This window comes from Gopherus evgoodei, chromosome 4 (assembly GCF_007399415.2).
Source record: "Gopherus evgoodei ecotype Sinaloan lineage chromosome 4, rGopEvg1_v1.p, whole genome shotgun sequence".
Taxonomy (NCBI): domain Eukaryota; kingdom Metazoa; phylum Chordata; order Testudines; family Testudinidae; genus Gopherus; species Gopherus evgoodei.
Genome location: NC_044325.1, coordinates 48,138,256 through 48,163,804, shown reverse-complemented (window position 1 = coordinate 48,163,804; position 25,549 = coordinate 48,138,256). Strand labels below are relative to the sequence as shown.

Here is a 25,549-nt window from a genome sequence, read left to right as displayed (position 1 = left end):
GCATTCCATTATTTTTATGAAGCTGATTCAAGCCAAGATGGTATCTCTTGGACAGCTATTCAGTTGGATTACAACTACATGGCCAAGATTCTGTATGGAATCTTCTCCCATCCCTTCACTTGCAGCCAAACTGTTCTGCCATGTCAAGGGAAGCAATGGGAAATGTGTCCAGAACTGATGTATGTTTCTTGAGAGACACAGGGAATGGACTTTTCCTGTTAAACACAAGGAGGTGATTGATCTTTAATGTGCCCTAGCCAAAGGAGAGAGCCTGATTCTCCAGGGACTTAGTTTATCACAGAACTCTGCATATAAAACAGCTCCTACTCTACAACATGTCACTGGAGCATGAGTAGTAAATACCACACTGGCATTTCAACTTGTTCCTGGTGAGGTGGGGACTTCCATGATTCACGGTCCTGTGCTGCAGCAAATTTGGTAGTGTTTTCTGAACCAGATCTGTTTTCCAATTTCTAGAAAAGTTACTAGAACCATGTCAGGTACAACAAAGGACTGGACATGTATGGGCTAATGTAACCATGCTAAACTTAAAGCTAGAAGAAAATGCATATTATATATCTATGATGCAAATGTAACCCACACATCTCCTGGGTGTGGTGTTCTGTCCCTTCTAGTGGCACCAAGACCACTTAGAGATTAATGAGTCTGTTCTACAGCCTTAGCTAATAGCCAGTTGACTTTTAGCTCATGTAGTAGAGGCTTATTCACTAAGCTCTAGAGACCCCAGGTTCAATCCCGCCCGCCCACCCGATGACCGGGATCTGTCGGTGTCACACACTGTTGAATCTGTGAAATCTTAGAGCCTGATACTCCAGCCACAGGATACAAACAGCTTCCTCTGTATTCAGCAGGAATGACTCGTATACCCCAGCAGGAGAATTCAGCTCCTAGAATGTAATTGCTTTCCAGACACTGTATTGACTTAACAGCAGTCTACAGCACATAGTTAGTGCAAATATATTTAAGATCAATGCAATAGGTCTGTCAATAATCAAACAAGATAAAAGTGTTAGGCATAAACCTATAACTATCTTTATTGCTAAGTTAAATACCCATGAAATACACCTCTCTTATACAGTATGCCATAATTTCCAGAGTCAATTTTGCCTGTAAGTACAGTAGGGTCCATTATGATACTGAATTAAAGTAATTTCTTATTGTTGTAAAGTTGCTTTATTCTCTCTCCAATGTCTTTCCGTAGAGTGCTACCCTTGCCACCTTTCATGGAATTTCTGCTATTCCTTAATATTTCCCATAGTCTCCCAAATCTGTGAAATGGCCATAAAAAGAGAAGAAATATACTACCTAGAAATGTTTTGGTCTTAAAATTTTTTACCTTAAGGTACTGATAGCTTCCTAAAGTCCTAAATAAAAGAACTACTTAATAGTCACTCTGTTTCACATTATGTGAATAGGGTTGTTTTTTTTTAAAGAAAAATAATCAATGCCAGTAAAAAACTTAATATAAAATTTAGTTGGACATAACAAAATGAGTCTGTGTGTGAATAATTTTGTCAAAAGGCTCAACCTAGATAGACGAGCTTTTATATCCCCAAACATTGAAGGGGATGAGCATCTGAAGTGCCTTTAATAACATTGAGTGAAGTCATTTATTTTATTATACACTTATATTAAGTTAATAGCTATCCTCACAAAATCCAAAGAAACGCGCATTTAAAATATATGCATTTCTACATCTAATAACTAATATTGCCCATCTGGCAAAGATACACTTAAATCCACGTTACACAGAAAAAAGCCAAAGTACTTACCATATGTCTCAATAACTTTAAGGTAAAAATATACTTGAAACAAGATGTTTGGGAACAGATGTACAATATACATTTGCCCAAGAAGTTCATCTGTTAACCATTGTACTGGCACCACTCATTTGTGTTCTGCAAGCCAAAGCTAACTCAGGATTATAAAGTTTTCATCCTTCAGAAATACCAGCTTTCTTTTTAGAAAGGAAAAAAAAGAGAGATGGAGAGAAAGAGACGAAAAAGACAGACAAAGAGACAAAGGATCAAATCTCTTCAAAGGTGAACCCAGGTCTCTGACACCTAGCTATAAAGTAAACTATTGCATCAGAACACCTTGGTTTTAATGGCTTGATTTTTACATGCAAATAGATGTATCCAGCTAACACATTATTTCTATGTGGACAATGCTACATTTCTTCTCAGCAGGAACTCTGCCTTGTTTGTTTATCTTGGTGATCTTTAAACAGTGCAGTAGTTTCATAATTCAAGTCACCCTTCCTGTACAATTGGAGCTGTGAAAAATATTCACCACCATACCAGAAACCAGACTGCCAGAAACCAGAAAATGCCCTTTCCCCTGTTGAGGCTCCCTCACTGATGGTGAAAGAGAAAAGCTGGAGTTTCCCTAGTTACTGCTCAAGCCTCAAAGTCTTTTGCATGGACATTGTGGTCCAGATCACCAACAGTTTCACAATCCAGCATACCTAAATAGGAAGGATGTAACCTGAGGCCTGTTAGAGTGAGTGGGGGCTACTGAAGAAGGGAAGGAGAAAAATGAATCTAAAAAACCAGTGATCTTCCTTGGTGTCTCATGCTCATATTCAAGAAAAGCTAAAGGAATTTTGAATATACTTAGATTCTTTTTAGCCCAATGGCCATGGGTTTCACAGAGCTCTAAGCAGGATGCTATAACTTGTGCTGTCTGGTAACAGCTTGCAGGAAGTGCTCCATCAGCCAGAATATCTGAAGCACATTGCACTCCTATCCTGCCCCCTCCTGCCACTGAAATGCCCCCTCTGTGGAATACTGCTGCTGCATGAAGGCAGCTTTAGATCCTTTAGATCCTTTTATGCACAGGAGCCGTGCAAAGGAACTTATGGGAAGCCAAGGATCTCGACATTGCCAATTCTTGCAATTTTACTGAGATTCTTGTAATATTTGGTGTTTTTATTAAAGCCTCAGCACCAGGAATCATGTTATTATGTGAGCATCTGAGCCTTCATTTAACAAAAACAAAAAGGTGTATGTTTTAGCTCTCATGACTAATGAAAGTATGTAGGAAACAGCTAAAAAAACCAGAGGGCAGAGAGATCCTCACATTTATTATTCTTTAACTTCTAATGATTTTTAAGATAATCTCATCATTTGGGCCCAGCCTGACTCATGACTTTTGAAAGATTGGGGTTGGCAGTACTGGAATATAACCCAATGCCTAAACTACTCTTTTACTAATTATATTCCTGTGCTCAGAAGCAATCATCAGACTGACTTTATCACCTTTTATCAAGCTGATGTGAAGAAAAAAAAGCACATGATCCATATTTTTATGGCCGACCCGGAACAACGCTTCCTCAGCTCTCGTCCACTCACGCCCCTTCTCTACCTACGCTACATTGATGACATCTTCATCATCTGGACCCATGGGAAGGAGACTCTGGAAAAATTCCACCATGATTTCAACAGCTTCCACCCCACCATCAACCTCAGCCTGGACCAATCTACACGGGAGGTCCACTTCCTGGAGACCACAGTGCAAATAAGTCATGGTCACATTAACACCACCCTATACCAAAAACCTACCGACCGCTATGCCTACCTTCATGCCTCCAGCTTCCATCCCGGGCACACCACACGATCCATTGTCTACAGCCAAGCACTGAGGTACAACCGCATCTGCTCTAACCCTCAGACAAACACTTACAAAATCTTCACCAAGCATTCTCAAAACTACAATACCCACACAAGGAAATAAGGAATCAGATCAACAGAGCCAGATGTGCACCCAGAAGCCTCCTACTGCAAGACAAACCCAAGAAAGAAACCAACAGGACTCCACTGGCCATCACATACAGTCCCCAGCTAAAACCCCTCCAACACATCATCAGGGATCTACAACCCATCCTGGACAATGATCCCACACTTTCACAGGCCTTGGGTGGCAGACCAGTCCTCACCCACAGACAACCTGCCAACCTGAAGCATATTCTCACCAGTAACTGCACACCGCACCATAGGAACTCTAGCTCAGGAACCAATCCATGCAACAAACCTCGATGCCAACTCTGCCCACATATCTACACTAACGACACCATCACAGGACCTAACCAGATCAGCCACACCATCACCGGTTCATTCACCTGCGCGTCCACCAATGTAATATACGCCATCATATGCCAGCAATGCCTCTCTGCTATCTACATCGGCCAAACTGGACAGTCTCTACGGAAAAGGATAAATGGACACAAATCAGATATTAGGAATGGCAATATACAAAACCTGTAGGAGAACACTTCAACCTCCCTGGCCACACTATAGCAGAACTTAAGGTGGACAACCTGCAGCAAAAAAACTTCAGGACCAGACTTCAAAGAGAAACTGCTGAGCTTCAGTTCATCTGCAAATTTGACACAATCAGCTCAGGATTAAACAAAGACTGTGAATGGCTTGCCAACTACAAAAGCAGTTTCTCCTCCCTTGGTTTTCACACCTCAACTGCTAGAACAGGGCCTCATCCTCCCTGATTGAACTAACCTCATTATCTCTAGCTTGCTTGCATATATATACCTGCCCCTGGAAATTTCCACTGCATGCGTCTGACGAAGTGGGTATTCACCCAGGAAAGCTCATGCTCCAAAATGTCTGTTAGTCTATAAGGTGCCACAGGATTCTTTGCTAATAAAAGTAAAGTTGTAAGAATCAATGCAGAGAATGAGGGAAGCATATCTAGGGTGACCAGATGTCCTGATAAAATCGGGACTGCCCAGATATTTAGGCGTTTGTCCTGCGTCCTGACTGATGTTTGGTCGGGATGCAATTTGTCCCGATAGTAAGCACTTCAAGTTTTTTTTTGCTCCACCGGCAGGACTCAGTTTTTTGGGGGTTTTTTGCTCTGCCAGTGGGACTCCCCCCACCATCCCACAACTGTCCTGATATTTTCTTCATCCCATCTGGTCACCCTAAGCATATCAGAACAAATAAAGTTATCATTTAATAGTGAAGGCAATTTGACAGGCCAATATTCATTTATTTCTACTGTAACAGAACTAAAGGGTATAATAACTGTTTGCAGGATTGGGATTTGTGTCTATTAATATAGTTGACTGTAATACACAGAAGGGTACAGGAGGGCTTGTTTTTTTTTGAGTGATTGTCCTCAGAGTATAGGAAAACAGCAGGAAGAGGGCACTTGAACTACACTGACATAATGCTTAATAAATGTTTACTTTGAAGAGTTTCCTTTATGTTTGCATTCATACACACACATATTCCTAGGATTAGTTCATTTGCATATTGCAGAGGAGTCATAATGAAGTAAAATATCGATAAAAAGCAAAACATATTAGGATAAAATATTACTTTAAAGTCATAATTTGTCATGCATCTTGCTTAACTATATACTTAGTAATTAAGAGATTGATGCATCAGTCCTTAATCAGGCAAAATTTCCATTCTGTCATCAGTAAGAGTTTTTTCTAAGTAAAGACTAGAGGATCATGTCTTAATTCTAACATCAATCAGCACATTTCTTTGGTGAAGGACAAATAGGGCATTTTACTGTAACCGATGTTAGTTATTGTAACACTTATTTTTAAAAGGAAGAAATATAGTGCTTTACCTTCACTGCCCTTTTGGGTGTTTCGGCCATGATAGGAGGGAGTATGCCTTTGTAGAAACCAAACAATCTATTGGAGAAACAAAAAAATGATTTTTTTTTACACATGTATGAAACAGCATTAGCCAACAGGGAGTTCTATTTTCATTTCAGAATAAAGCAACTAATCTCAGAGCATTCCCAATTATTCAGAAGAACCCTCACTGTGAATAGTGAAGCTGTGTTTTCTTATTATGTAACTAACATGCTACCATTTCCACTATACAAACAGAAGCAACCAGAAGCAGCAATGGGTAAACAAAAATGCAATCCACACAACCTGTACAGATTAGAAACCTGTTTAAAAGAAAAGAAGAAACTTCTTGATAATGAAGAACAATCACTTCAGTTTAATCATTCTTTCTGAACTTCTTAGCTACCCCTTCTTTCCAGAGTAATGATGAAACTAGAAAAGTTAGGGCCAAAATGTGGATATGAGGTGCAAAAAGCATATTCAGAAAATTGCACGCAAAAAACTGCTGGCACCTGTTCAGAGGCTGATTAAGAACCCTTTTAAAATTTGGTTCTAAATGTTCATTGAAATGTATGAAGGATGTTTTATTTGACAACTTAATTTTAAGGATAAAATTTGTATCTACTTCAAAACAGCATAACCAAGTTGCCTAGTCATATAGAATTGACTGAATGCACGTTTTTCATCTTGAACATTCGTTTGGACGATATAATGTAACTCTCTTAATGTGGATCTTTGTCCCTACCTAGTGGCTTAATTGTACAGCTAGGTTTGGGACTTAGTCCCAGTTTAAGTGATAGATGTTGCTGGGTTTTGCCCCCAATTTAGCAAGGCACTTATACACATTCATAATTTAAAGCATGTTGTTAGTCCCATTGCTTTCCCTGGTACTATTCACATGCTTGAAATTAAGCACATGCTTAAGTACCTTGCTGAATTTTGTCCTTCATGCTGAAGCCAGGTTCAAACCTCATTGTAAGCCCAAGTGAGCTCTGTTACAACTACATATACCCACATAAATACTGATGTTCTTACTCGTTTTAATACATGAGTTTTCAGTTTATACTATAATATTTTAAATATGTTTATAATTAAAATTCATTCACCAGCACAGACTTTATGGTTTTCCAGTGCAGTGTGAAGATACAGCACTAAAGGAGAGAGAGTGCTCCACAGATCCATTCCCAGATCTGCCTCCACCATAGAGAAGGGAGGAGTGCCATCTATGCCTAGGCCCTCTTTGTTAAGAACTGTGTAATCAGGTAGCCATTTGCAATGGACAACAACAACTTTATTGGTCTTAAAAACTTATGAACAATGTTACATATTCTTACATGCCAGTAGATGGTGCTCCTTCTATGAACTAGTTTTCTATTATCACATATCTACAGTTATACCTTTTTATACATAAATCCCATCACACTCTTTGTAGGCCTAGGGATAATCGTGTGGGGAATTTGAGCGAGGAGGACATTGAAGTAGAGTTGAAGGGAAATGCATTTGTCCCCTTAGCAATGGTAAAAAATTTCACAGGAAAACAAAACTTTTCCCAACTGAGGATGCTCCATTGGAGCTACAGTGCCCGGGATCCAGTGGAAGCTGCAGGGCACCCACATCTGGGTCCTGGCCCTATGATTCCTACAGCTCTCAAGGGACGCACAGCCAGATTCCAGCTTGTTTCTTCCATAAGGGTAAATCTCACTGTGACAGAATAAAATGCCAGAGGAAAGCATTAAGAGCTACCTGCCGCTCACATGGCCCACAAGGGGATATAAGGAAAAAGGTACAATTTCCACCTGGAGGGAAAAACCTTTGGGGACTGGAGTCTGCACTGGTCATGGGAATTGCTTTGGTTTACTCATGAGTCTTCTTGTGTTTAACAATAAATTGTTCTCTGAGGCAAGGGCCTGAAATGAACTCAGGAGCAGCACTGGGTTTTTCCTAGCCTGGTGCAATAGCCCATCTGTTTACACTCTCCACCTTGATAAAAAAAAATCTGGAAGAAATGCTGCGAGAGGAAGGGATTAGTTACCTTCCACCCTGCTTCCCTCTTCTGGGAGGGCATGGTCTGGTACAAGGTCAGGAAAACAATGTTCTGCTATGAAACAAGCAATTTTATGTAGAGCTCAGCTGTGTTGAGTTCTGTACTAACAGAGGAAGAGACCATTCCTGTCCCATAATGTTTACCATTTAAAGACATGTGAATAGATTAAGGGTTGGGGATGGCTATAAGGTATCCAAGTAAATGAACATGGTAAGGACTCGCACAATTTTTTTACTTATATATTGTGGAGTAGAAACATAATGAGAGTGAATGGCAGGAGTGGTGGAGTTAGTGAGATTAAGGAAAGAAGAGAAGGAGGAACTGAAAGAGAGGGAATCACATCTCAACCCTTGCTGGGCTATAGTCACCTGGAAGGGTTTTGCATAATATACAGTCAATCTTAGAAACGCGTGTGCCTGAGAAGAGGGTAAAGAAATAGGACACATTTTCAACGCAGTGCTTTATAAGCAATACACTTAAAAGATATAGTTATGTAAAACCTTTGTAGAGGCAACTATCTATCTAGTCATAAAAATTTAAGGCACTAGTGTGATGATCATGGAAATGTGGGGTATTTCTAAGGCCAGCAAAACCCTATATATACATTTGGATGCTAGGATTTTCTTTTTTATCCCTTTTCTTCTTTTGGTTGATCAACAACACTGTATCAGACCACTTACACATGATGTGTGACATTCTTCAAAGTCACCTATTGAATAGTGACATGAACCATTATCATTATAGTATCATTTAGGTCTTGTCTACACTACATAGTTTTGTTAGCAAAAGGCAGCTTTTACTAACAAAAAAATGGCGGTGTATGCAGCTACAAAGCTACTTTTACAAACTCTGCTGTTTTGCTGATAAAATAAAGCCACCTCGACAAGAGGCATAGAACTTTTTGCAGCAAAGTTAAAGTAACAAAGTGCCAGTGTAGATGCTGCCATTAGTTATGTCGATGTAGCTAGCCTCCTCTAGTATCCCACAATGCCTGCTGTGACCGCTCTGCTCACTCTTTTGAACTCAGCTGCACTCCTCTCTTTTCAGAGCTCTGGGAAGTTCTGACAGATGAGCATGCCGATCAGCTCTAGCAGCAAAGAGCAAATCATTAACATGGAATCCTCCTGCGCTCCCCTGCACTAGGAACAAACGCAGCAGCAGGCAGGCTGCTGCTGTGTCGGAGAGTGAGGGGGTGATAGCTGTACTGTGCAGAGCCAGGGAGGGAGGCGGGGGCTGATGTGGTGAGGCTGTCCCCCTCCCCATGTCTCAGGATTGGTTGCTCAGGTTTCTGTTTGAACTTAAAGAGACAGCATGCCAACACACTCTCCCTCAACACATACAGTTCCCCAACACGCACTTTGCCTCTCTCACATAGACACTCCCCCTCCACACAATCTCACACACACTTCCCCCCCCACACTTCTGTCTCTGTCTCTCCCCACCACACATACACACTCCCTGTCACACACTCTCTCCCTCGCCCTTCAGTTGAAAAGCAGTTGCCAATTTAGTAGGATGCCCATGGATTGATCCATTGAGAAATCTGCATCATGTGACATTGTACTTGCCCCATGAGGCATTGCAAACCCTTCCCAAAGCATCTTGCAGCCAGTTGGACAGGGGGATAGCTACCCACAGTGCACTGCTCTCTGTGTCAATGCAAGAGCTGCTAGTGTGGACGCACACTGTCGATACAAGGAGCGTACCTCGACAACAGCAGTTTAATTAAAGTGTCATAACTTTTGTTGACAAAACTCTGTAATGTAGACAAGGCCTTAGATGAAAACTGGTATTCCGAAAAATTACAGAGCAGCAGCAACAATCATTGCAACATGTAGTAAAAGAGAGAGGAAGTGACATAAGATCCCAAATTTGGGAAAATTGGAAAGAATTAACAAGTAAATGTCTAACAGAAACATGACTACAGTGTTTTATTTTGTTTCAGCATTAAGGATCTAAATGAACATCACCATTCAATTGTATTCTGGGCAACAGCCCAAACTCATCTTTGGAATAGTTGATTTTGAAACATTACAGTCAATCATATCTTCTCAATTTGTTCTTCTTTCAGGCTTAAGGCATCCTTCTGGTTTCCATTTCTTGTTTGGAAGTCTTGAGTCATCTATCCTGGCAACATGACCAACCCAAATCAGTTATTTTCTCCAAATTATATTGAAATAGGGATCTTGCTTCATTTGTTGTTTTCTTCCCGTCTTTCACATAATTTTCCTTTTAAGGATCTAATACAAAGCTGATTGAAGGCATGCATGCAATAGTCTCTTTCTTCTGTTGCTGTCAAATCCAAGTCTTTTACCCACATAGTTCCATAATTGAAACAACAATACAAAATACCTTTAGGGTCCTATTCTGCCTTCACTTACACTGCAACAATCTCAGAACGTAAATGAAAGAGCTGGATTTCATGGCTCTGTCATTTAAGGTCGGTGGCATCTGCAGCGTGAATTCACAAAATCTCAGGCATCTTAAAGAGATAGTCATTGAGGTGGGATGCAGTCCTTCAAGAAAGGAGGGAATCATTTCCAAATGTGGTGAAAGTCGCCTGAGTCTTTGCTAGGAAACAAAGTGTGTTCTTATCTTGTGTTAGTTAAAGCATTGTACATTTACAACTAACACAAGGTAAAATTCTACTGATGACAAGGTAGTTGTATTTTTAACATGTGTTAGCAAATTGAGGTAAGTTCTAGAGGTTCTCCTCCCCCCCACCCCAATCTCTACCTCCACTTGCAAACATGTATGAAAAATACATGTTATATGTTACCACATTAGCATCCTATGAGAGCAAGTTACAGAAATTATCCTACTGAAACCCTTTGAATAGAGGCATATCAGTTAAAGCTTTGATTGACACATGGAGCCTAGAGGTAGTTCCCTTAGTTCTACCTCGTAATTCCACAATCAAGACATCCACAGTTTTAGACACCTGTCAACAACATGACAAGTCATATTTTTCTTTCTTATGTACTTTCAGTTACATTGCATTTATTTGCCATTAAGATATCATTTAGTTTATTATACCAGTACTCTCAACCTTTCCAGACTACAATACCCCTTTCAGGAGCCTGATTTGTCTTGTGTACTACCAAGTTTTACCTCACTTAAAAACTACCTGTTTATGAAATCAGACACAAAAATACAAAAGTGTCACAGCACACTATTCCTGAAAAATGGCTGACTTTCTCATTTTTACCATATAATTCTAAAATTAATCAATTAGAATATTAATATTGTACCTGTGCTGCTCCACTGCATACTATTCATAAAATGTTGTTAGAGTATGAATATGGCATAGCTAAGATATGTTTTATACAAGATGGGCCATGTGAGGTATCATTGGAAAGGTTATGATTTGCTGAATGTGGTAATCCAATTTGTATGCATGTATCAGTTCTGTATCTGGAGTTAGGAATATTGACTATGTAACAATTACAACTGTATATGTACTTGGGGAACCCCCACCAGACAGTAGGCAATCAGCCTAAATGGGCCATTAGGAAAGACAATGGAATGGGTCTTTGAAGATGCTCCCATATTCCTGGAGTTCCTTCCTGTGGACATAACAAATAAACCTTGTCTCATGGTTGCTTTGACACTGCAAGGTCATGTGATCGTGTCACTTGATACAGGACACCATCTTGAGCTGGTACTTTTCCACTGAAGGGCGATGGGAATCAAACTGGGAAACAAAAGGCTCTTGCCACATGTATATCCTATTTAGAGCTGGGAAGGGAGTCAATCAAGGTGGCCATCTCTTCTCCACTGCCTTCCTGCCCAAGAAGGAAGACTGCTGAAAGCACCTGAAGAAACAAAGGAACTAAGCTGGGGAAAGGTAAGGGCTGAGTCTAGGCTAAGCCAGGGGTCTAACCTGTGAAGAGAAATAAGTGGATTCTAAGCTGCAGAAACTCTGCAACCTGCCTGAAACAACATTTAGGGTGAGAAATTGCTATTAGTAACCCGTTTCTTTAGTGAATTAAGTTTAGGTTGTGTATTTTGTTATATTTGCTCCATAATCCGCTTTGTTCTGTTTGCTATCCCTTATAATCACTTAAAATTTACCTTTTGTAGTTAATAAACTTGTTTTTGTTTATTCCAAAACCCAGTTTGTGCAATTCATAACTGGAGGGGAGGGGGAAAAAGCTGTGCATATCTCCCTCCACATTGAGGGAGGGAGGCGATTTTTATGAGCTTGCACGGTACAGATCTTTCTATATAGCTGAATCCTCCCACACAGAATTGATTTCAGTCTGCCTCTGCAGCTGGGTGTGGCTTTACCCATGTGTGTGCCAGAGAAGCTTGAGGGCCTAGCACAGCAAGAAACTCGAGGAGGAAGCTCAAGCTGGTGGAACGGGCAGGGTCAGTGGGACCCCAGCATATCAGGTGGCATCCTGGATGTGGGGGTGGTCCGACACATCACAGTACTTACACTTCAGGGTATAGTACATAGAGCAGTATAAACAAATAATTGGCTGTATGACATTTTAATTTGTACTGACTTCACTAGTGCTTTTTACGTAGCCTGTTGTAAAACTAGGCAAATATCTTGACGAGCTGATGTACCCCCTGGAAGATCTCTGCGTACCCCCAGGGGTACATGTACCCCTGGTTGAGAACCACTGTACTATACAAGCTTTTATGCCGCAAAATCAGTATCAGTTTCAGGATAGAAGATTAAAAACAAAATCTACAACATATTTATAAAGGAATTATATGTGTTAACACAATCCTAATCTTAATACTGTGAACACAGTGCTATAAAGAATCTTACAAAAAAGAACAGAATTTATTTGTGTGACTTTTTTTTCATTCCAGAATTACAGTTCAGAGGTATGTAGACTATAGGAGGTGCCTGAAAGCCCATTTCCTGGACAGCTGGCCTAATATTTGTAGTAGTATTGATGTTGTGTTATATGTCCGCCACAACACAAATGTCCATGATATAAGAAGTAGGGGAATCAGTGGAAGAAGTCAAAGAGAAAGAAATAGGGACAATGTACAGTATGAAATAAGCAATCAAAGAAGGAGAGAATATCAATGAAATGTATTCTTAAAGCACTTCAGAAAAATACAGAACATTGGAGGAAGTGGCTCAGAACCATTGGATTGGCCAGCAAACAAATTACTAATCAACATCAATCTCTTTAATTCATTCAGAATGAGTCTCATCATTATGTTTACTGCATGTATGTCAGATTATGAAGTTGTTGAGAGCCATCATCCACATGACTTTTTTTTTAATTCTTGAAGAGAAATAAGTCCCTTCTCCCTGAATTTTAATCACCTCGCAATATCTAACTTCAGACCCTTGTAATTTTTGGCTTTCTACACCGTACACTGAATTTAAAAGAGCTAGAGGACTCACCCATAAATAAACCCCCAACAATATGGAAAGATGAGAAACCTGTCCCTTCCTCTCTTTTATCTAGTACAGCAGAAAGTGAGAATGGAAAAAGGAGATCTATATTAAAATCTGGGCAATGCTCATATTAAGTCAATTCTTCTCACACCATATATTACTTTCATATGTTTTCCCTGTTTTGCCATACTTGAATGCTTATAAAAAAAATCCAATGGAGAAAAAGTCTCATGATAGCTACTCTGTACCTCACAACACACCCAAGACATTCACTAGTGCTCAAAATGCAGATCCTATTCTGGCTTTTTGTTTCTAGATTACTTATATTTTTTGCTTAAAACTTAACTAAGCAATACAGTAGCATACATTGTTAAAGTAGAAGCTTCCATGTATTTTAAATATATTCTATATTCAAAAAATATTTGTAAATACGTGCTTTAAAAAAAGTTAAGTTTGAAAGTGTGATGAAGTTAAATAAACGACTATCACAAGGCAGATGATTTTTCTAATAAATAGGTTAGTCTGCCATGGAACTGAAAGCCATGACCTTCCATGACTGCTGAGACTTGGCAAGGCTAGAGGCCAAATCTTCAGCTGGCATAAATGAGCATAGTTCCATTTCCTTCAGTAGAGCTACACTAATTTACACTAGCTGAGGATCTTGCCATAGAGCCTGGTGCAGCTCCCACTGAAATCAATGGTAATCTTTCCATTCATTTCACTAGGAGTTACGTTGAGTTTTTACAGATCTCCTGTCTGGATAAAAGCACTGACTAGGCTGTAGAATGGGCTGAAATGCCTCACTTCTTTTAATGTACAGAGTTATGTTCCCACAATAGACATTGCTCCAACTGCCCTTCTGTTTTCAGTAGGAACAAGTTATAGACATGCCAAAACAATTTTGCCTAAAGCTTCTAAAACAGAAAAATGCTTCTTCATTGTTCAGTTTGTCAAAACTGGCAGAATGTTTCATTTGTTCACTATGACTTTTAGCTGTTCAAACATTAGAAGAGAATTTAAATTAATTTCTTTCACCCTTTTGCTAACAGTACTGCCTTTTGAATAACAGGTACAACAGGAAACAATCACTGTTATAAAGCTGCACCACACCCAGATCTATTTAAGCCAAAGAATGTACAAAAATACTTTCATTATTACTTTTTGTTACCAAAGGAAATGTAGGTGCTAATGGTTACATTTATAGCTGTGTATCTATGTCTCTGACAGCAAAATAATTCAACATTGAGGGTAGCTGCAGATTTGTTTTTCGGAATGTTCAAAAGTTCTACAGTTATCTAAAAAAGATTTTTGTTTGTCACTTTCCATGAAAAATGATAGCAAATTAATTTACATTTTGAAGTGTCAGACTGTCTTCATTGCAGTGTGACACATCATTGCAGTCTGAAATTTAGCATTATTTATGCATTTTAAGAAGCTGACAACATTTTGTCCCTCCTAATCTCTAATGCCATCTTCTATAAAAGGTAGTTCTTATTTGCACAATTTCCATATTTGCATTAGCAGCACCAACTGTTCTAACCAATAGTGAGATAATAAAAATACAACATTAAGTTGTTTTAAATCATTAGAAAAGTGTGGATCAGGAATGAAAACTGTGATTGCAAGTTAACTCTAATCTTCATTGGAATAACTCACATTCTTCAGTATCCACATGTGTACTCACTAGGGAGTTCTCTGGCTACATGTGTTCTTTCCCATCTGCCTGCTAAATCAAAGATCTAAAAGGCACTCAGAGTCATTATATGAATCTGTGACACTCCCAGGAGGATACTGGTTCCATAATGCAGTGAATAATTTACCATGAGCTATAAAGCCGGATTTTCAGACAGCAGCCTCCATTTTTGTGGGCACAGCTTTGCACCTGCAATTAGTTATGCCTATAATTTAAGTTATTTAGATGTCTCCAATTTGCAGGTGCAATCATTGACATAGATGTTTAAATAATCTCAACTGCAGGTGCAAAATTGTGCCTGCAGTTATTTTCACTTTCAGATACACTGACCTGCCTGAGTTCAGAATTAAAATTGGACACTTAGTATTTGCATCTATAACAAAAATTATCCTGCTTCAGTATTTTTCATGTTAGGTCAAGAAAACTCTACTTATTTCCTTCACTTTTAAATTGCAAAAGAAAGAAGTGCCTTTTGGTATGAGCAAACTAAATATGCATAGGATAATTAATTTGGTGCCATCTTTTCAAAGTTTGTACTTTTGGGTATTGTTTTCTCTTAATTTTTGTGCGGCATCTCTAGCAGTAAATGATGAAAGATTCACGAGGGCAGTACTACTTCAAAATCAACATCTGTGTTCCATAGAGGGTGACATGGTCATATATGTTTAGGGATTACAGTATTGTAGGCTGTGTAGTAGTATGTAGCCAATAGAGGGCAATATGATCACGCACACACATGTACACACACACTTGAATTTTCAACTACCAGAGGGCTGCGGTACACAGGGATATTGTGGGTGCAAAGTCTGTTACTACACAGATGAGTAAGGAAACCCACAGTAATGGAAAATGTATATCTAAAATGTGAGATGGATATTTGTGGCATCTGCTGTGCATGTCAATGAAATCAGACTCTGCTATGAGTCTTTGATCACCATATTAAAAATATAAATGTGTCTTAGATGGTGCTGTTCTTCATAAGGAAAATGATTAATGTATTTTCAGATCAGAAAAATTACTAGGGCGATTGTTGTGTGCCTGAGGAAAGAACATAATTTTGAATGAACAAAAAGTTCTTACAATGTAGTCCCAGATCTAGGGCTAGAATCGCACTATGTAATAATGGTATGATATATCGAAGCACTGGTACAAGACTGAACTTAAATTCCTGACCCTACTCACCAGCCAGAGCAGATTTAGATGACACAGCAGTAATAAAAGCCTTGTGCCCTCTCTACATTAGTGTCTGTCATCTGGTGGGGTGGGAGAGGAAAAACTGGGCTAGAGGTGCCTCTGAAAAATAGATGTCCTATGGTGTTTCTTATATAATCTATGACTAAGCCCATCCTTGGCCTGCAATTAATTCGGTGTTTACCAAAGAATATCAACTGAAGTTCTCTGTCAAACTGTTAGAAGAGGAACTTAACCATATCATATTTGCAATGCAAAATAGACTACTAACCTATATTTGTTACTCTAGATATTAGCTGAGCATTGAGTATATAACTCTGCATTACAGGTCAGCAAATGCCCTCTGCAGCCAGATTTACCAGCTGAGATGCAAGTTTGTGAAAGGAAAAATCTGTAGAAGTTTGGTAGCCCTAATTAAAAGATCTACTGATATTTTTGATTTAAGCCTCCCCTCCCCAACATAGTCCCTTCAATTGTAAAGTACAGAGCTTCCCTTTGCATGTTTTTTTCAGAAAGTAATGCAGTTTGTATCTCAGTGGTGACACATCATACCATGTGATGTGGCAGTCCTTAATGAATTCTTTATTTAAAAAAACAAAACAAAACCCTGCAATGTTTTCTTTGAGTTGCAAACCTGCCTTGGCAGGTCTAACTTGAACATCCCTTTTGAAATATTTTCTTTTCTTCCTGCATATACTTTTTTGATCAGGTGTCCTTTCCAACTCAACCTCTTTTGTGGAAAAGAAATGTTGCCACCTCAGCATGCAATAAAATAACTTAAATTAATCTTAAATGAGCATAGAGTACTTTACTCAACAAACAACAACTGAAAATGTTTCACTTAGCAAACTGTGCAAACTCATGACAAGGTTTTCTGACATGTACATCATGTATTTTTTCACTTCTTCCCTTTATATTTTAATATCTAAATTGATAACACTTTAAAAAGCAAGAATATTTCAAACTCAAGTCTATTTGAGTTATATTGGTTTTTTTGTGTGTGTGTGACGGGACAGTTTATCTGTTCCTTAGTATCAGTTATCCTGACATTTCAAAAACATCTGACTAAACTTGTTTAATAATCAACTCTGTGCATTTATAGCAAAACTAGGTTAGCAGCAGATTGTCTCTCTAAACAGCCTATGAAATGATCTCTCAGACTGCAAGTGTTACTGCTCTAAGTAACCACAATGCTGTTTCCTTGTTTGGCATCATCACAGACCATTACAAAGCCAATATGAATAGTATTTCACGAGGCATGACTAAATGATTACCTGTTATTTTACAATGTTGATTTAGAGACAAGCAAAAAGTTTCTCCACCAACAGTAAAACCAGAGACACTGCAAGAACACTTTTGCATCATTTTGCCAAAGTATCAAGCAGCTATAGCTGCAATTTCCTTGCAAGCCCAGGCCTTTCAAAACTTGTGGAGTGAAAAACAAACACAGGCTCTTCATAGCCTTGGTGTATGGCAAGGGTGTGTCCATAGTTCAAAATGCCATGTTTTCTACCATATTTAAAACTGATCTTGAAGGACAAGGTTACAAGCAACTTGAGGGCTGCACACTAGGGGTTCCCACTGGACCTTCCCAAGGAAACATGTGAAACATTCTCAGTGAAAAGAACAGGAGTACTTGTGGCACCTTAGAGAGTAACACATATATTTCAGCATGAGCTTTTGTGAGCTACAGCTCACTTCTTCCAATGCACAGAATGGAACACAGACAGGAGATATTTATACATACAGAGAACATGAAAAGGTGGAAGTATGCATACCAACAGGAAGAGTCTAATCAATTGAGATGAGCTATCATCAGCAGGAGAAAAAAAACTTTTGAAGTGATAATTAAGATGACCCATAGAAAGTGTGAGGAGAACTTAACATAGGGAAATAGATTCAATAGATTCTCAGTGAAACACACCATGAAAGACTCATTTAAGTGATGTGTTTTGTTATGAGTTTGAAACAGCTCCTATCTGTTGAAAGGCTGGCAAATGTTTGTGAGCCTTCAGAACACCTGTGCACAGTTTCAGAAGAATCTGGATCACTTTTGATTTTATATTGAAACCATGTGAAATTGGCAGTTTCATATGGTTTGGAGACAAAACCAGGTGAAATTCAACAGTTCTGAGAGAGTTTCACACTGTGTTTTGGGTTCAGGAAACTCAGAGAATGGTGTGAACTCACATGGACTGAAACTGTACTAAATACTCATCCACTTGTCTAGCTGATGACTGGCATGACAGGAAGTATAGTTCTTGGGCAGCAATACTTCTTACTTCTTCATATATGAAAAATCAATAACTGAGACTCTTACAGCATGATTCACTACCCACTAACATCAATGAGAGCCTTTCTCTTTACTTCAGTGGGTTTCAGATGAGTCCTTTAGAGAGAAATTCAAACTTTTAGTGGAACCTTGAAATGAGTTTTAGGGAAAGTTTAAAACCCCCTTCCTTTTTCTGGCCACATGCTCTCTTTAGCAGCGTAGGTTCCACTAGGTTGTCCAAGTTCCTTCCAGTTGTTTTTATATCTGATTATTTCTTCTTATTTTTGTTCAGCTTCTCGAGAAAGGTTGTAACTCCCAACTCTAGGTAAATAAAAAGTCCAGAAATAGAAACATGGGCTTTTCTGATGCCCATAGTTACCCAGATACACAACATAAAGCAGATAGGCTAGTGCAATCAAGCACTAAGCAAAGTGTACCACATACATCAGTGAAGAGTAAAGTGTAATCATGGTTTAAACTAGAGCAGTGTTTCCCAAACTTGGGATGCCGCTTGTGTAGGGAAAGGCCCTGGCAGCCCGGGCCAGTTTGTTTACCTGCCGCATCTGCAGGTCCAGCCGATCGTGGCTCCCACTGGCCACAGTTTGCTGCTCCAGGCCAATGGGGGCTGCGGGAAGCAGCACGGGCCGAGGGATGTGCTGGCCACCGCTTCCAGCAGCTCCCACTGGAGCAGTGAACTGTGGCCAGTGGGAGCCGCGAGACCAGTGGATGCGGCAGGTAAACAAACCATCCAGGCCTGTCAGGAGCTTTCCCTACACAAGCGGCATCCCAAGTTTGGGAAACACTTGACTAGAGCATAAAATAGAAATATACTTTGTCTGTTAAAGTGAAATTCTGGTCATGAATATGTAAAACTTAGACATGATAACGTAAAAAGCCGTATGCAACCAATGGAGAGCAGAATGGGAAATATGATTCTTTCCATAGTCAGTGGGGTTACTCCTGCAGTTGGAGCTCTGAGAGACCACAAAATATAAAGCAGTGTTCACACTATAATGAATATATGTGCTTCATACAACAGACACACATATTCTCCACACAGAGAGAGAATGTAGTTGCTTGCGGAACCCCAGCACTTCAACTGGAGTCCTCCACTGTTTGAACTGAAGGAGAACTCCATTACCTGATAGTAATAGCAGTTCCTTTGCTCTCTCTGTGGGCAAACCACTAGAAGGCAACACCACAAACGTGCACACAAAGCCAGCAAATTATTCTATTCTGAAACCCATATTGAGAGGAAGTTGGGGAAAAAAATACAACCCTCACTGTAAGTTTCATCTCTATTTCTATCTGATTACTCACCTTTTCAAAATTATTGAAGACTCTGGGTACACAGCCTTCATACAAAACTTATATCCAAATGGTATTACACTACAGCAAACCAAGCACACAAAATCTGCTCAGAGATGATTAATAATTAATTGAACTCAAGAATTTTCCACCCCCCCTTTGTCTCTCCATATTTGTTTGTGATGATATAGTAAAAAACAACAACAAAAGAACCCTCCAAAAACAACCAAAAATACCAAACCAAACCAATCAACAAACATGCTTTGGATCTCAATTTTAACCTTTTTACGGACATCTGGTGCTTGCTGCTTAAAGTTTCCTTATTACCAGGATCACTGTAATTCTGTAATAGCATATCTGGGCCAAATTCTGTAGCATTTAGTGAATTTTGTATCATTGGAAACATCTTCAGCTGTGTGCAGTTCCATACGTACAGAATCCCCAGGTAGATTTTACAATATTCTTGGGTTTTTTACATTTCAGTGGCCATGTAGTCACCCACAGATAATGGACAACCTTTTTAGTACATTGTCATCTCTACAGAATGGCAGCATGGAAAAACCCCAAATTAGGCCTAAATTGGAAAATTCAAATAGCTAAGATTGCATTTTTGTCACAGTTGTCAAGGAAATTAAGGATTCCACAAACCTTACGTTTTTAAGAATACCTATGGCATTTGGGGATTTTTGCATATGCGTGGATTGATGTGATGGTAACAGTTGGCCATTTTCACTGATAGTCTTGAGAGTTGACAAATCAATCCTTCGACTGCATGAGAAACTAAGAGTAACAATAACTCACCAATAATACTGCATCAACACTGGACAAGACTAATTATCTTTAATACTTCTCCGAGTGGTGACATTTTTCCATTATCCAAGGTAAAAGTAACTTCAAATATGTGGGATGTTACTTTGCATTTGCAAAAGTTGGTTCTGCATTGGCAACTAAAGTATTAATATTCCTTCAGTAGTTTCAATGCACAAACTGAGTTTTAGTTATTTGCATTAAAATGGTAGCATAAAGTGCAAGCAATGCTTGTGACACATCTCCAGATCCCACAGGCACTGAGGATCTACCGATAAAGTAGTCACAGATTCTGAAGTATCTGTGCCATGTGGTTAAGATGAAATCATTGAAGTTCACCAATTTACATTAGGCTGGAGTTGGTCCAAATCTCTGTTGTGCTCGAGGTCATTCCTAGACCTAGGTTTCTTTTTCAGGTGTATGACACACCAGCGACTGAGCCATTTAGATGAACCAGCCCAACATGTTTGGTTATTTGTTGAGTCACTAGCAATCCCTGTTTTATGTGCAGGGATAGGCAAACTGACTCATCTGAAATCAAACCTCCCCCTTCGCCTTGCTGCTCTTTTTCCTTTTCTTCTCCGTTTACCCCTCTCACCACATGTGCTCCCAGTACATCACCACTTATTTTTAATTTATAAACCTGCAGGATCCAGCAGCTTTGGCAGCCTCTTTCAATTCAAATATCACACATGTGGGGATTTCCTTATCAGGATTAATCCACAGTGAGCTGCATGTCAGATGTGCTATCAACATGACAGCTCCAACACAAAGATTGTCATATCTAGTGAGCTCCAAATCTTCACTGATTTTCATTGTCTAGGTGCAGAAAGTGAGCAGTGGGTATAAAAAGTGGTAAAATGCCTTCACTTTTCATAGCCACTGCCTTGGATTATCAAACATTTTCAGAATCTGCATCATACTCTGAGAGAATGATTATAGCATAGACCACCTTCTCTCCATTTCATGGTGACATGGACCACTTCCCTTCCCACTTGTGAACAAATAACATCCCTGTGATGACAACAGTACTGTAAATGCTTACATGGACACAGAACATTAGGAATAAATTTTTAGTGCAGCTGCTGGAAATGAATAGAAGAGCCAGCCCATGTGACTGCCGGCTCTTTGAAGATCACCAGCAAGATCTCTGTGGACTATGATCCATGGTCAACAGTTTGGAACCAATCATCCAAGATGTTACTACAAATAAAGGTAAATAAAATGGTTTGTTTACAATATACAAACTTCAAGATGACAACATCCATTATTATTTCTACTGTTCGGTTCTTTGATATATTGTCTACCCATTTGCCAAATGCAGTTTTTTTCATTTTGCATTATATTTTAGGCTTTACTTAGCTAGACATAAATCAGTATGTAGCCTGCTATGTCTTGCTTCTTCAGTTGATTTTCTGATGTGTTCAGTTTTTGCTGTATGTTACATCCACCCAGCTGTGCGATAACAATAGCATTTTTACTCTCTCATCTAGCGGTAATTTTGAATGAAAAAGCCTCTTCTAGGGATTTCTTGTAAAGTACAACACACATACCTCTTCCTGAATGTGGTAACTGATATGTCAACATTCCACAGTGATAAATAGGTGAGGATGTGGGCTTTCAAGGATAATCTCTTGCCAGCTAATACTTCATTATCTGACAGACTATCTGATTGCAAGTCTGACACTGCTATGTTTTTGAAGACTCCCTAAGTACAGGGAAATCTTCAATTCCCTATACTTGATTATTGCCTAATATTTCCATTAATTTGTAAATCACAGAAGTTAAAAAGCAAGAGTCATACAAAAACTGTTGAACCACCATTCAGTCATATGCTTCTTATTGCCATTTTTGGGTGAGAGCCAAACAATGGATTTTTCAATGTTACCTGTGAAATCAAAGTATAGCATGCTCCATTGTTATCAGAACAAAGATCACTGACTTTGAATGGTTCAAGATATGTAAACACAGCTGGCACCAGTGACTCAATTGGTAGTGCAACATTCTGCTATACAAGAAACCCTGGTTCAGGTATGACCTCAGGAGTTTTATCACTCCAGCTATTGGAGTTTGGGAGGCTTACAGAGATAATGTTCCTAGTCCACTGGGAATATATAAGGAATCTTTCCTTGCTGGGACTGCAACAGGAAATCTCTGGATTGTAAAGAAGAATCTTTACTGGATATTAATATCCTTCTGGTCTCCAGCCACTTAAGTACTAACTCACTCACAAACTGGTGCAGTACATAACTCTTTTAGCACTTCCTAGTAACAATTATTTTTATACAGTAAAACAGATTCCTTCCAGTGGGAGGAACGTCATACAGTACATCATGGTAATACCAGGATATTGCCACCCAAGGTCACACATGGCAATATCAACAAAGTGAACTAAGAGAAAACTAAATTAAAAAATCAATATGAGCTGAGCTCATTTTTCATATTTTCACATTCGTAATCAATTCTAAAGCCGATATAAAACATGACAAAGGTTGAAATACAACAAATTAGACTTACACTAGCTGACAATAGGGAAACTGGCAGTTATAAACTGCCTATGAAAATTTGCAGCATGAGAAGAGGCTGCTTATGGGGGAAATACAACATTGTGGTGTAGAGGAAAGTTAAAAGTAATCCTGAGAAAAATGAGGTATGGGTGAAAAGCCTAGGGACTTGTATTCAGCTTGTATTATCTGCAGTCATTGTACATAGGGAAGTGGTCTGGATAGGCTGGGGTAAGAGACCAAGAAATTAAAAGACCAATACATATGAGTACCTCAGTAAATGGAACTGCTATGGGAAAGGTTCCCTCAGTCCAGTCTCTTAGCTCAAAATGGGCTCTAATGAAGTACAAAGTAAATGGGACTTCTTATTTTCAATAAAGAGAAAAAATACAAACTCAGTGGGCACTTCTGACATCTCCATTAGCCCTATTAAATGTTACCAAACATGCATTTGAGATGTTTCCATTTTTAGTACCTTCTTCTGTCAGTTTTGTGCCTCTCCTTTGTGCGATTGGTAAGAAACTAGCACAGGCCCCAATCTCACAAAGACTTAAGCCCACGCTTAACTTTTAACATTTGAGTAATTCCAGTGACTGCTGTGAGATTAATCTCTTGCTTAAAGTTAAGCACATGAGTAACTGTTTGCATGACCAGGGCCATTGATTGAGTGCAACTGAACTAGACACACTGTTTTAGTGAGGTGAACAGAGAGACTGTCTTTTTACAAATACCAGTGACCCACTAGTGAATGCTTACTTTTAGCTGAAATATTTTTGCTGCTAGGGCTTGATCCTGGAAGATAATGAGTGTCCTCAACATCAATTTAAATTATTACCAGCCAGGACGTGAACACCACCCCTTAGGACTGGGCCTCTTGCAAATAAACCTCCCAGTCAGCTTAAAACAGGAATCAGCGGTGGCTAATTTTGTCTGGTAGTCAGTCTTATAAAACTTAGTGGATACCACAGTAGCCATCCTGCAGGAAAAAAACTTCAGGACCAGACTTCAAAGAGAAACTGCTGAGCTTCAGTTCATCTGCAAATTTGACACCATCAGCTCATGATTAAACAAAGACCGTGAATGGCTAGCCAACTACAAAAGCAGTTTCTCCTCCTTTGGTGTTCACACCTCAACTGCTAGAAGAGGGCCTCATCCTCCCTGACTGAACTAACTTCATTATCTCCAGCCTGATTCTTGCTTGTATATATATATATTTCCACTACATGCATCCGACAAAGTGAGTATTCACCCACGAAAGTTCATGCTCCAATACGCCTGTTAGTCTATAAGGTGCCACAGGACTCTTTGCTGCTTTTACACAGTAACTGCATTAGTCATGTGACTGAAGATACAGTTATTTATTAAAGATGAGGTTCAAAAGTTCTGTATAAATCTAGTTGCCCAAGGATATTCTACAGCTAAGTAAATATAAAACTCATAGATAAAATACTTTTGAGCAAAGATGCTGCTCAAAATAAGGAAAATGTGTAAATAATCAACTAACAGGAATGTTCTAAATCCCCATGTTCCTCTTTTTCCATTATTGCAATGTTTTTTTTTCCTGAGAATATCCAAAACAGTAAGGGTCAAATTCTGCTCTCCAATGCTTGTTTGTGGCAACTTTTTCCTCTTTTATTTTCCAATAATGTGGCATCATCTCAAGCAAAACAAAAATATAAATATCAGCAAGTTATTAGACAAGAGAGACAAAACTGTTCTGAAAAAAGCCTTTACAATTTGATTAGATTGATGAGAATCATCTCTGGCTTAAATTTTATCTTAATTTTTCTGTATAGGTCAAGTCATACATGACAAAACAGGAAACAGAAATTAACTAGGAAAACATTGTTTTCTTTTGCATATTATTAGTAAGAGTCTAAAGGATGCCATTGAATTTGAGCCTATTTTTCATAAGAAATAAAGATATGATGATTCTATTTTTGGAACACTCAAGTAAATATTACACTAGAAATTTTGCTGGATACCACCTGTGATTCTTGGGAATGAGTTGGCAGTCAAGTACTCATTTAGATCTGTGCTATATAGGGGGAAAGGTGATACACTGCCACAGCTGCACTGCCTAAAGAAATCTGAACAGAGGAACCCCTTGCTACTTCTATAGCTAGTGCTGCGCCCCATAGTGCAACTCTACTTCATGAAAAAAGAGCAGGAGTACTTGTGGCACCTTAGAGACTAACAAATTTATTTGAGCATAAGCTTTCATGGGCGAAGTCGGTTTTAGCCCTCAAAAGCTTATGCTCAAATAAATTTGCTAGTCTCTAAGGTGCCACAAAGATTCCTCGTTCTTTTTGCTGATACAGACTAACACAGCTACCACTCTGGAACCTGTCTACTTTCATGGTGATGTCACGCAGAATCTCCTGTCCTGAAGCTGCAAATACTGCCAGTATTACAGTGGTCCCAGCTCCAGCTCCTTGAAACCCAGTCTGGATTGCACTCTTTGCTGGTGGGCTTGGTGGGACAAATTGCTTCCTACACTCTCACCCCCAACCAGTGCACTTGTGTTGGAGCAACCATAACTTGCCCAAAGACTCTGCTGTTCAAAGGCTTTATGACTCAGAATCTAAAATGCTATGATTCAGCATATAAAGACTTCAAGTCCTTTATTCTTTAAGACACATCTCTTCAGCACACAATGGATTCAGCACCTGTTTAGGGTCCTTTAAGGTGTACATGAACGGGAGAAACAGGCAGAAGGTATCTGGGGAC

At 39.2% G+C, this 25,549-nt stretch overlaps 1 protein-coding gene across 1 annotated transcript in view; it reads right to left on the bottom strand.

Annotated features, from left to right (window-relative positions):
• The window catches only part of SLC25A21 (solute carrier family 25 member 21), a 365,165-nt gene that overhangs the window by 35,539 nt on the left and 304,077 nt on the right, over positions 1-25,549 (bottom strand). The window contains exon 6 of the mRNA XM_030559247.1: positions 5,620-5,686. Within this exon, the coding sequence (XP_030415107.1) occupies positions 5,620-5,686 (67 nt within the window). The remainder of the gene's footprint in view (positions 1-5,619; positions 5,687-25,549) is intronic.